General features: G+C 39.3%; 2 protein-coding genes across 3 annotated transcripts in view; one reads left to right on the plus strand and one right to left on the minus strand.

Annotated features, from left to right (window-relative positions):
- The window catches only part of LOC111161482 (DLG associated protein 5), a 40467-nt gene that overhangs the window by 3511 nt on the left and 23481 nt on the right, over positions 1 to 13475 (minus strand). Inside the window, exons 13-17 of the mRNA XM_022525177.1 lie at positions 13203 to 13295; positions 10167 to 10386; positions 6061 to 6247; positions 1715 to 1772; positions 898 to 1144 (exon numbers count right to left, since the gene is read on the minus strand). Coding sequence (XP_022380885.1) covers positions 898 to 1144; positions 1715 to 1772; positions 6061 to 6247; positions 10167 to 10386; positions 13203 to 13295 — 805 coding nt within the window. The remainder of the gene's footprint in view (positions 1 to 897; positions 1145 to 1714; positions 1773 to 6060; positions 6248 to 10166; positions 10387 to 13202; positions 13296 to 13475) is intronic.
- LOC111161499 (charged multivesicular body protein 3) lies at positions 4520 to 5703 on the plus strand. Of its 2 annotated transcripts, XM_022525210.1 has the most exons (2): positions 4570 to 4806; positions 4927 to 5703. In XM_022525210.1, the coding sequence occupies exons 1-2, from the start codon at positions 4591 to 4593 to the stop codon at positions 5254 to 5256; spliced, it is 546 nt and encodes a 181-aa protein (XP_022380918.1). In that variant the 5' UTR covers positions 4570 to 4590; the 3' UTR covers positions 5257 to 5703. The 2 variants fall into 2 exon arrangements, with proteins under 2 accessions (XP_022380909.1, XP_022380918.1); XM_022525201.1 differs by having other exon boundaries at positions 4520 to 5703.

Raw genomic sequence — 13475 nt, forward strand, 5'->3', positions numbered from 1 at the left:
CCCCCCCCCCCCCCCCCGGCTTGCCTCTCTGCCTACTTATGATCTCTCTCTCTGTATCAAATAAATCTTTAAAAAAATCTTAAAAAAAAAAAAAGAGTCTTCTATAAATAAATCCCATGCTTGTAATATTAAAGGTACCACTGAGCATCCAGGTTAGTGCATATATGGAAATCTGGGGAGAATGATGCATTTGGAAGGCATGGAAGCTCTGTACCCTTTCCCCATGCTTTGCCCTATGCATCTCTTTCACATGGTTATTCCTGATTTACATCCTTTTATAATGAACAGGTAATATACTAAGGTTGAAAGAAAAAAAGAAAAGGCACCCAAGAATATAGCTGGAGTACATTAAATGTCTGGCCAAGGTTACGTTTATTTTGCCTTAGGCCCCAGCCAGAACAGCACCACTGAGGAGCAGATGAAAACAGTAGGAGAAACTATCACACATTATACTATAACGAAAGTCTAAGAGCCATTTCCTATTGCAGAACAATCACAACAAAGTAGATAGGAAAAGGCATTATGAAAGAAGAATAGGGCCTTTTAAAGAAAGTTTTGAGGATGGGTGTTGACAAGGAGGTAAACTAAAAAAATAAACTTTGGGGAATTTCTGAGTCTTCACAATGAAGAATCCAGATTGGTCTAACGTAAAATGCTCCTTATTTCCAACATGGATTATTAGCCGTTGTTTTTAATAAGTACACTTCCAAAAGTCTAAGGTGTACAGTGGGACACTACGACATGTACCGATTCTTATAAAGTGTTTCTTGTCAATGCCCAATTTTTCAACCTTTACTGTTAGAAACTGGTTCCCAGAAGTAGTCACAATAATCTATGTATTAGTCCAAGTTCATTTATTTAACAAAGCCTCATCTAAATATATTTAAAAGATCTCACCTGACTGAGAAATTTTAGTCTTCTCTTCCTGTAAGATGTCATTTTGTGATGGTATAATTTTTTCAGGGCTGCTCATCAAAACATCCTGTGCTGTGACTGAAGAATGTAGCTCCATCCCTTCTACACCATCTGGAATTTCTTCCTTTTTATTAGTATTAATATCATCTGCCACTTTACCAGCAAGTAGAGGCAAATTCATTCTTTCACTGGGTAAACAATCCGTCTCAAAGTTTATCTTGTTTGCATCCTGGAAGTAAAAAAAGGTTTTTACATTTAATTACCAAAAATTAGAAAAAATTAACAGAGTCTTGTTGCTATTAAAATAAAAACAGTAGAACAACATTCTGAACACAGGCTAAAGAACACTGTAAATCCTACTATCTTGCTTCTTGAACAATTAATTCAAAGAATATTATGGCAATGGTATGATTGAAGGAAGCTTCTCAGCAAGTGTCTACGATTTTCCAGTTTTGTGACTGGCAAACATTTTTTTGGGGAAAGGCAAGATGCAAAATATTTTAGGCTTTGTGAACCACAGAATCTCTGCCACAACTACTCAGCTCTACCACTGTATTGCAAAAGCAGCCAGATACAATACATAAGTATGGCTGTTATAATAAAACCTTATTTAAAAAAAAATCTTGATGTGAGTTAACACAAAATGTGACTATGCTTTCAAACAAGACAAAGGCCTTTAAAACAAGAAGTATCATTTGAATGACTGGTTTAGATTTCTGATGGAAATTCTGGGGTTTGCTTATGGAGTTACTATATATAATGACATAAATTGTGATCTATATACTGGAGTGGGACTTACATAATTTACTTCAATTAAATCTTGTAATCCAGAACGGTGAGCTTCTTCTATGCTATTCCTAAAAAAGAAAAAAGGCAGATAATCAGGGCACCTGGGTGGCTCAGTGGGTTAAAGCCTCTGCCTTCGGCTCAGGTCATGATCTCAGGGTCCTGGGATCGAGGCCCGCATCGGGCTCTCTGCTCAGCAGGGAGCCTTCCTCCTCTCTCTGCCTACTTGTGATCTCTCTCTCTCTCTGTCAAATAAATAAATAAAATCTTTAAAAAAAAAAAAAAGCAGATAATCAGATAATTAAACATACTGCTATCTTTTTTACTTGTGTTTTGATACTATCCTTCATGGGTCAAAGATGGAGCCTGGTCCAAGATCAGACCTGGTCCAAAGAAGTTAGTTTGGGACTACAGCTATAGTGGGATGGCCGCACAGACTGGATGCACTCCTCCCCAGAAAGCTCACAGCCTGTTACCATGCTGCTCAGTCCACCGGCAGTCTTTTGAATCTCACCAAATCCAGAGCTACATACATACTAGGGAAAGGTTAGAATAAAGCCAACTCCTGGGGATCAAAGCAAGAAGTCAGTTATTGTGTAGCTGGAGTTGACTACATCTACTTGTTAGTTATAGCTTAATATATTCCAATCTCGAAGTTTGTAACTTGTATTTCATTAAAAATACCTGGGGTATTATGCTGAGCCAAATAAGTCAATCAGAGAAAGACAATTATCATATGATCTCCCTGATATGAGGAATTTGAGAGGCAGAGTGGGGGGTTTGGGGTAGGGAAGGAAAAAATGAAACAAGATGGGATCGGGAGGGAGACAAACCATGAAAGATTTAATCTCACAAAATAAATTGAGGGTTGCTGGGGGGAAGGGGGTATGGAGATGGTGGTTGCATTATGGTCATTGGAGAGGGTATGTGCTATGGTGAGTGTTGTGAAATGTGTAAGCCTGACGATTCACAGACCTGTACCCCTGGGACAAATAATACATTATATGTTAATAAAAACATTTATGTTTGTATGTAAGATGCTCTTTCAGGACTTTTGGGAATCAAGTAAAAAAAAATTAAAGAATCCTTGTAATACCTTTTTTTTTTTTTTTTTTAAAGATTTTATTTATTTATTTGACAGCGAGAGAGGGAATACAAGCAGGGGGAGTGGGAGAGGGAGAAGCAGGCTTCCTGCTGAGTAGGGAGCCTGATGTGGGGCTCGATCCCAGGACCTGGGATCATAACCTGAGCTAAAGGTAGACACTTAACTGACTGAGCCACCAGATGCCCCTGTAAAATCTTTTAAATACAATTATGGGTCTTCTTAGCACAAGATAATAAACTAGAGGATATATATATAAAGTAAAGCAACTTGCATTTAAGAAATGACAATAAATTGGTATTTTATAATCCACAGATATCTAGAACACCTAAAATATTTAGTCCCAACAAAATCTAAATATACCTTGGTTCATACTAAAAAATTTGAAATTTTAAAATTTGTTTCATAAAATATTTAAGAGCAGAAACTTTCGTGTTTCCTCTATTTTAATTCATAAGGTGTTCTTTTATTTTCTTGACAAACTTTTTTTTTTTTTTAAGATTTTATTTATTTACCTGACAGAGATCACAAGCAGGCAGAGAGGCAGGCAGAGAGAGAAAGGAGGAAGCAGGCTCCCCACCAAGCAGAGAGCCTGATGTGGGGCTCGATTCTAGAACCCCGGGATCATGACCTGAGCCGAAGGCAGAGGCCTTAACCCACTGAGCCACCCAGGCGCCCCGACAACCTTCTTTGCTATAATGACTGAGTATTCAATGCTATCCCATCTCCAGATTAATAATAAAACCAATAGGGGCACCTGGGTGGCTCCAATAGTAGGCGCCTGCCTACTTGTGATCTCTATCTGTCAAATAAATAAATAAAATCTTAAAAAAAAATAATAAGGCATCTTTAAAAAAAAAATAACAATAATAAAACCAATAGTTCTCTCGTGGTTCCAGACTACAATTTTATTTTCTCCTTACCTTAAAGTATCTTTTTCCTAACAGATTTTTGGTACATTTATGGTCCTTGAACGAGGACTATATAGATCATTGTGATGTGTTTGTGCAGAGGCCATACTCTGCAGCAAAAAGAATAGAGGCAGCCTCCAGTTTGACTAATTATAAGTTGTATTTGGGTAAGTTACTAACTTTTCATGTCTTCTCACTTGAAAAATGGGGATCTAGTATCTCACAGGGTTGGTTCCCCTCCCCCCGCAACAGGGTTGTTTTGCAGATGAAATGAGATAATATATGTCAATAACCTAGAACCATGTCTAGCGTAAAATTCTTTGGTACACATGAGCTCTCCCTTATTTATGCAAGACAGCAAACTCAAGGCACTTTCTGTAGAGGCTGGTACAAAAGAGCCTATCTCTCAAGGACCCTGCAGGGAAGTCCTGGCACTGGTTGTTTCATAAATGATGAACCTGAAGCTAAGGGAGTTAATTAAACTCCCAAAGTTTCACAGCTCGTATGCCATAGAACCGGTTTTGAGCTCAGAGCTGCCAAGCACCAGAGCTGTACTGTGTTTAGCACCAAACAACCCTGTATTGCTTCTTTTCTTCTTAGTTCTGCAGAATTTACTTTGCATGCTTAAATATAACCAATAATCGATCTAAAATTGTAAGCCTTAGTTCCCTCACTTAGACAATAGAAGCATTTCTTACACATTAGAGTCATTGTGAAATCCAATTAAAAACATAGATCTTGCCCTCCCTGCGGCCACTCCTTTTTCTGGGAGTCTGGGCTCCTTCCCTATCGCCTGCCCCGCCCAGGCGGCTGCCCGTGACCTGCCTGGGCGCAGGGAACGGAAAGCCAGAAGGGGCAAGACGAGTTCGGTTCGCCATGGGGCTGTTTGGGAAAACCCAGGAGAAGCCGCCCAAAGAGCTGGTCAATGAATGGTCATTGAAGATAAGAAAGGAAATGAGAGTTGTTGACAGGCAAATAAGAGATATCCAAAGAGAAGAAGAAAAAGTGAAACGGTCAGTGAGAGATGCTGCCAAGAAGGGTCAGAAGGACGTCTGTGTGGTGCTAGCCAAGGAGATGATCAGGTCAAGGAAGGCCGTGAGCAAGCTCTACGCTTCCAAAGCGCACATGAACTCCGTGCTCATGGGCATGAAGAACCAGCTGGCGGTTTTGCGAGTGGCTGGTTCCCTGCAGAAGAGCACAGAAGTGATGAAGGCCATGCAGAGTCTTGTGAAGATCCCAGAAATCCAGGCCACCATGAGGGAGCTATCCAAAGAGATGATGAAGGCTGGTATCATAGAAGAAATGTTAGAGGATACTTTTGAAAGCATGGATGATCAGGAAGAAATGGAAGAAGCAGCAGAAATGGAAATTGACAAAATTCTTTTTGAAATCACAGCAGGGGCGTTGGGCAAAGCACCTAGTAAAGTGACCGACGCCCTTCCAGAGCCGGAACCTCCAGGAGCCATGGCAGCATCAGAAGATGAGGAGGAGGAGGAGGCCCTGGAGGCCATGCAGTCCCGGCTGGCCACACTCCGCAGCTAGGGGCCGCCCCGCCGGGCCCTCGCGCTCCTTCCCTGCCCGCCTGCCAGGAGCCGGCACACTCCTCTGAAGCGGCCACCATTTTATGTGTCTCTTGCACTACACCTCTGAACGAGCACTGCGTTCTGAGAAGGTTCTCTGCTCATATCTCTCCATCTTTGCCGAGGTTTTGGGATCTCAACGGGTTTGTCCTTGAGAGGTGGGGTTATAAATGCATCATTTTCAGGGTTATACATAGAAGTATCTTTTGGGGGGGCAAAGGAATCAGTCTTCTCGCAGTGCATCATCTTCAGGAATATAGACAGAAGTTTCTTTTGGAGGAAAGGGCAAAGGAATCGGTCTCTCCAGAAGCACTTCTGAAATTAGAGTTGATTGCCTGAATGTTGAGAATTCTATCTTTTTTGTCCCTAAAACACTATATAAAGTGGATTTTAATAAATTTCTGCTTTAACAAAAAAAAAACAAAAAAAAAAACAAAAAAAAAAACATAGATCTTGCATATTTTACCATGCTAACAATCTAAATTGATATTTAATGTCAGCATCTATTATACTTCTTTTTAAAAGACTTATTTACTTATTTTTAGAGAGAGTACGCGCACGCGCACGTGTGCGTGTGTGTGAGTGGGTGGGGGGGATGGGCAGAGAGAATCCTCAAGTAGACTCCCTACTGAGCACAGCGCTCAATCCTACCACCACAGGAATCATGACCCAGACCTAAACTAAGAGCTGGGCACTTAGCCAACTGAGCCACCCAGGCACCCCAGCATCTGTTATACTCTTAACAATAACACATGAAAGAAAATACCTGTTTTTAGGAATAGTTGAAAGCAAAGTCTCCTTATCGACATGCTCACTTTTGGTACCTTGAGGATCAGGATTCTGTGGTGACATCGTTTGTCTTAGATGATCCATCTCAGTCCTGCACTCAGTCACACCTTTGCTGACAGACTTAGGTGTCCTATGTCTTTGAGAAAGACGTTCAGAAGAAAGTCCTAGAAGATGAGAGAAATCATCTCAATATCAAAAAGTTCTTTCAGTCATTTTTCATTATACCAAAGAAGACAGTGCAAGTTCTTCCTGTTACCCTACCAACTAGCCTCTTCCATAATGTTTTTTAAAGACAAATGCCTGGGACTTTCAGTTAAAGATAGTATTCAACACACACATTAGATTCTGTTTTCTCTTGACATCCCACTACTATAAGCAGTAACAGAGATCATCTTAAAAGGAAGAATGTTACAAGGACAAAGAATGCCTCCCCTTTTATTACTCAGGATCTTTTTATTTTTTAAAAAGATTTTATTTATTTATTTATTTGAGAGAGAGAGAGAGCGAGAGAGAGAGGGAGCGTGTGCTCACTAGTAGGGGAGGGCAGGGCAGAGGGAGAAGCAGACTCCCCACCTGAGCAGACAACCCTACATGGGGCTCGATCCCAGGACCCTGAGATTATGACCTGAGCTGAAGACAGACACTTAACCGACTGAACTACAAGGGAGATCTTACTCAGTTTTTTAAATTTGAAACACAATTTCAAGGACAAAGGGAACTAAAAAAAGAAACAATAACCAGAAAATTTTGGAAGTTGTAATGTTAGATGAGTGAGTGGGATATTATTTAGTAGACCCAAGAAAATAAATTCTAAGCCACCAGTCACCAGTCAGGAAAGAGGAGAAATGACCCAATTTATACCACGGCATCCCTCAAAAGAATTGGTGGTCTCAAGTACGTCTGGAAGCAGAGATGAAAAGGGAGCTAAAAACAGAAGATTGGTTCAAAGTCAGTTTAAAGAAAGAACAAATGGAGCCCTTTCCTCATTCTGCACAGGTAGGCAACAGTCATCATGCCCCCACACCCTCACCACCCAAACCAGAAGACCAGAGAGGTTTACTTCCTGAAAAAGTGAAAGAAAAAGCCTCTGGCTTAGGGGATACCAGGTAAGGTTAGGAGATTGGTACTATATGGAAAAAAGGGGATCACAAATAAACAGTTCAGATGCTTAGTTTTTTTCCCTCCCACCTGGCTCCTGAAAGGTGGCTGGCTGGAATAATACCTTCTAGGCAATAGACTGGAAGAATCTTTTCTGGGGAGCCCAACTAGCCCATGAAAAAAGAATTAAATATAGTGATGTACAGCTTCCTAGCACAATGGCCCAGGTAAATCACCCCACAGTAAAGCCCCGATTACCCACATGCTACTGGGCAGAGACCTATTCTTAACCATAAGCAGCAAAGAATGATCACCAGACTCCCAAGGAAATCCTCCAGTACAAGAAATGGAAACAAAATCCAAACAGATGAAAGTTTCTTGGAACAAATACTGACTGTACAGGGGAAAGAAAACATAAAAGCTATCATTAACATCCTCAGAAAGGTAAGATAGTGCACTTAACAAACAAGTACAGAATGTTATAAAATGGGACATTCCAAGAATGAGAAAGAGGTCTTGGGGATTTAAACCATGAGAGCAAAACCAAAAACCAAAACAACCATGAGAGCCAACATGAAAGCTGAGGAAATAAGGAAGTAAAAAACAAGTACAGGAAAAATTATAAAAATAGTCTATTTACCAGAAAAAAGATAAAATAGATGTTTCTAAAAAGAAAGATCAGAGAGGACCAAGGAGAGTAAATTCAAGGAACAATTCACAATCACACACACACACACACACACAAGAACACAAAAAACACACTACACAATTCGAGAAAAAAAATCTACATAGTCAAACAACTCAAGACTCCGACAAAACCCTAAGAACTAAAAGTGGCTGGGACGGCTCAGTCAGTTAAGTGTCTGCCTTCAGCTCAGGTCATGATCCCAACATCCTGGGATTGAGCCCCACATCCAGCTCCCTGCTCAGGAGAACGCCTGCTTCTCCCTCTGTCTGCCCCTCCCTGCAGCTTGTGCTCTCATACTCACTCTCTCTCTGACAAATAAATAAAATCTTAAAAAAAAAAAAAAAAAAAAAAAAGAAAGAAAGAAAGAAAAAGAAAACAAAAGAGAACTAAAAGTGGCTGCCTCTAGGGAGTGACAAATGGGGTGAGGGGGCTTCCTTGGGGGACTTCTGCTTTGTAACAAGCCTCATACAAACCATGTGCTCTATAATGAGAACTCAGTTTTAACAAGATAGATTTGGGCCATAAACCTTAATCTCCCCAGTCATAAATGCCAAGTTGGGTACATGAAAGAACAGTGATGAGTTCCTTGGGAAGTTAGTGACAAGGAGCCATGTTACTAGCAGGAGGCAATTCCTGGGTTTGTTGGAAGTGCAGCTGCTTAGAGTAAAGAATCCAAATGAAACCACGACCAGGTGTGATAGCTAAACTGACAGGAAGGTTATATATAATATACTTGAGGTGATAAAATTCCATTTTAATATAAATATTAGATAGCAACTCAAGTTTATATTCAGAAAATTTCCCCATGGACACAGTTAAATAATAGGGAAAAAAATAACCCTTCAGCTGATTGGTATCTGAAGAGGGCTTGGCCCCTTTCTCCTTGAAAACAAACATCTAGCACTTAAAGCACTGATAGATGTGTCCACCAAAACTTATGGAAGAGATTACTTCAGCTCTGACCTCTTATCACGTGGCTTTTAAATAATTTCCATCTACATATATAAATTCAATCTAATAAAGACAGACTATGAAAAATAGCTACTAAAAAATCATAAAGAAAAATCATAAGATCAGTTAGAAATCAGTTAGAAAATCATAAGAAGGATGGTTTCCTGAAGTATTAAAAGCTGGTTTCACTCTGGAAAACAGCATGGAGGTTCCTCAAAGAGTTGAAAATAGAGCTACCTAACGACCCAGCAATTACACTATTGGGTATTTACCCTAAAGATATAAACGTAGTGATTCGAAGGGGCATGTGCACCCGAATGTTTATGGCAGCAATGTCCACAATAGCCAAACTATGGAAAGAGCCTAGATGTCCATCAACAGATGAACAGATAAAGAAGATGTGGTATATATACACAATGGAATACTATGCAGCCGTCAAAAAATGAAATCTTGCCGTTTGTGACGACATGGATGGAACTAGAGGGTATTAGGCTGAGCAAAATAAGTCAATCAGAGAAAGACAACTATCACATGATCTCCCTGATATGAGGATGTGGAGATGCAACGTGGGGGGTTGGTGGGTAGGAAAAGAATAAATGAAACAAGATGGGATTGGGAGGGGGACAAACCATAAGAGACCCTTAATGTCACGAAACAAACTGAGGGTGGCTGGGGGTAGGAGGGTTGGGAGAAGGGAGGTGGGGTTACAGACATTGGGGAAGGTATGTGCTATGGTGAGTGCTGTGAAGTGTGTAAACCTGGCGATTCACAGACCTGTATCCCTGGGGCTAATAATACATTATATGTTTATAAAAAAATTTAAAAAAATTTTTAAAAAAGCTGGTTTCACCTGAATATTTTTAAAGTAGGAAATTAGTACATTAACTATTTCATAAAATTTGAGAAATTTTAAATACAAATGGAAACTAAACCAAACTTCCACTTTCCATAAGTTTCATTTTAAAGCACAGCTAAAGAAGGGTGAGATGTTTGCAGCTTAAATTCTAAACCAACTGATTAACCTGAAGAAAATCACCTGACTTCTCATGCTTCCATCATGTCCCTTACCTCTTGGGATCCTGTGACCTACACAGGACCATGGGGTTAAGCGGTAATAACAGTGTGAAATCACTTAGAAAATATAAGAGCCATTTTAGAAGAACCAGCACATTTCATCTAATCATATACATCCAAACACGCCTTGTATGTGTGAGTGAGCATGTAGTCTACTTTCCAGACTCAAAGAAATTCGGTAGGCCTTCATATGAAAACTATTTTTGACCTCTTACCTAAGCTCCCATCCACCCCAAGTATTTCTCTCAATGAGTCTTAGCAGAAAAACAAACCTGAGAAGGATTTAACAGGACTTTCGATTCTGAAAAATCCAGCATCAAACACTATTTTATCAACTTCCTTTGGCATTACAGAGGACGCTGCCTCCACAGGTTCTTCCTGCTTCATCCTCTCTCTCATCGCATTTTTTATGGCAGTGAGGCGATTTCTAGCTGCAATTCTTCCGCCATCGTCCTGTTTGGGCTTACTTGCTACCCTTGAGACAACTTTCTTCTGCAAAGAGAAATTATGTATTAAAGCTACTCGTTATCATCTTACAAGAAAAACAATTAAAACATACATAAAATATTAAACACAGTCATCATATGCTAAGCAGTTTCCTTGTATGTGCTAACCATGCCAGAGGCCAAAGGTAAAGGACAAAGCCACCGCCCTTGAAGAGTTCACAGCTTAAGTTCATAGATACTAAGAATAATAAATGTCAAGATATGGACAAAATCAGACAGCTATAAGACAAAACAAGGCTATAACCTAAGTCAATCCTCAGAGTCATCAAGAAAGGCTGACAGACGGGACGCCTGGGTGGCTCAGTTGGTTAAGAAAGGCTGACAGAAGTAGCCTCTAGCTGGAATCACGGTTAGCCAGGCTACAAGATGGAATGAGGAAAGGACTGGGCACAGAGAACAGCATGGCTGCAAAGCCAGAAGGGAAAGAAAGTGCAGAGGAGGTAAAGTGTAAGGAGGTAAGCAACAGGTAGATTATAAAATCCCTTGCAGGTAACAATTTTAAGGAGCTACACTTATACAGAGGACATAGGAATAGAGCTTATCAATGATTTTTAATCAGTAGAGTAACATCATTAGTTTTGTGATTCAGAAAGGCCATTCTGTCCATAGCCCAGAGAAGGGACTGGAGGGTTACAAGCCAGTTAGGAAGGAGACTACTGTACTGATAGTGAGAAAAGATGACAGTAGTTAGGTTAAGGAGGAAAAATGGAAAAACACGAATGGTTTCAAGAGATATCTAAGGGGGCAAACTGAGAGGACTTGGCAATCTATTGAATGTGTGTTCGGTGGAGATGATGAAACAGAGAAAGGACTAAAGAAGATAGCCAGGTTTCTACCTTGGACATCTAGTGAGATGCCAATACTATTCTCCGAGACAGAGAAACAGTGATGTGTGTGCAGATGACTTTAGTTTGGAACATACCTTAAAATCTTAAGGTACATGGAGTCAGGCTATATATAGCTAGAGCTTAGCACTAAGTGTGGTTTGAAATACAGATCTGGGATTCATCACAGGATGGGCAAGACTGTACAGAGAGAATGTGGAAGAAAAAAATAGAGTTGAGGTAGAAATATGGATATCACAAACATGTAAGGGATAAATGGAAAACCAAACTGCAAACATGACTGAAGAATGGGCACAGAGGCAGGAGGAGAATCAGAATATAATCTCAAGAAGGAGGGAATCAACCACATTTAATCCTGCAGGGGGGTTGGATTTTAAAAGTAAGTATCTAATAACTCAGTGACTAGAGAATCAATATCCTTGGTGATAACTGTTCTAGAGGCAGAGAGAGAGATGAAGCTGAATTGCAGTGAGTTGGAGAGAGAAGTGAGAACCAACATAGTAGCAACAGAATATAGACAGCTTTTTCTAGAAGACTGTCTGTGATTAGGAGTTGGGAACATCACAAGATGTTTTTTTCTTTAATGGAAATAAAGATAAATTCTAATCCAACTAATTCAGACCCTTAAACATGTCTAAAAACTGATGGAAAAGGAGAAAACAAAGCTAAATGATGGAATGAGAGATCAATGAAGAAGAGGTCAGAGGAAAGGGTATCAAAGTATAGGTAATAGTTTTAGTTTATTTGTCCTATAATCTTAACAGCAGCCTGTAGAATAAAGAGGAGACAGAGACACCTGGTGATGAGGGACAGAATTACAAGGCTCTGACTGAATGTCATACTGACACAGCCATTATCTGCAGCACTGATGACATTCATGTTTCCAGGACCAGGTACTCAATAAGAGATACCCACAGTGGCTTCAAAATATTCCAGCTTTCTTCCCTGTTTCACAGATCTGAAATCCATTCATTTAATTTAGTCACCTGTCATGAGACTTCATTAGTAAAATGACACTGTAATAGGTTCTTTTAATATTCTACCACCTTAAACTCCTATGATAGGATTTAAAACAGATCTTATTTGGATTACATAATAATAACCAATTTAGAAACCTGATTCTAAACCAAAGGTCTTCTTCTAAAATATAAAGAAAAACTGGCAACATGCAAAGTAGTTTGAGAAGCATCCATCTGCCCAAGAACATTTGAGTTCAAAACATTACTAGAAACAAAGAGACAAGAATGGAAATGTATCATGTTAACAAAGCAAATGTTATAGAAAATAAGAAAATTTACAAGATAAAGCATAGGGAAGAAGATAGATGTTCTAAAGAGCCATTTGTTCCTCTCCGCTATTTAAGAATTCTTTCATTTTGAAATACATCACTCAAAAGACTACATAAAAGAGAGGTGGCATAGCCTACTGACTAGGAAACACATTCTGGAACGAGAAAGTCTGGCCCTGAAACCTAGCTCCACCTTTGGCAAGTAATTTCTGGTTGTCAGGTTCCTCAACTGTAAAATGGGGAACAGAACCCACTTTACAGGATTGTTGTGATGATTAAATGAGTTTATGCAAGTAAAATACATGTGTAGCGCAGACTACACATTATATGAATTATGTAGTGCTACTATTATAATTACAACAAAATGGAGATGCACAGTTTGCAGTATAAAACAAACATGCAGATACCCACTGTTTAGTAACTTAGAAGCCCTCTAGGTGTCCCAATTCAATTACGGCCCCTCCCTCCCTCCAGAAATGACACTAAATTTAGTGTTGGCCATTTCCTTATTCTTTCTTCACAGGCAATCAGGACATTTAATTAATACATGGAACTTTATTTGAAAAAGGTAAAAAATCTGAAGCTAAATGTTTTTAAAGCTTAAAAATAAAAATTTGTTAAAGTAGAAGAGTCTGTATGAGAAATTTGGATATAAAACCACAAACTTACCCGAACAACTTTTTTGCTTATATTATTATTGTTCTGCCATCCAGATTCCTCAAGTTTGGTCAAATTGTTGAATTTTTGGTTTACATCTTCTATCTGTTAATAAATAAAGTACAAGTTTATCAGATTAAAGCTAACCACTGAAGCTTCAAAAAAAATTAAGAATGGTGACTTGGACTGGTGGCATATAATTTAAATTAAGTCATTCTCAATTTAGTATTCAAATCAAGAATTCTTTTTTTTTTTTTTTTTTTTTTTTTTTTTTTTTTTTTTTTT

The sequence above is a fragment of the Enhydra lutris genome, unplaced genomic scaffold (genome assembly GCF_002288905.1).
Source record: "Enhydra lutris kenyoni isolate GAN:26980312 unplaced genomic scaffold, ASM228890v2 scaffoldscaffold4, whole genome shotgun sequence".
Lineage (NCBI taxonomy): Eukaryota > Metazoa > Chordata > Mammalia > Carnivora > Mustelidae > Enhydra > Enhydra lutris.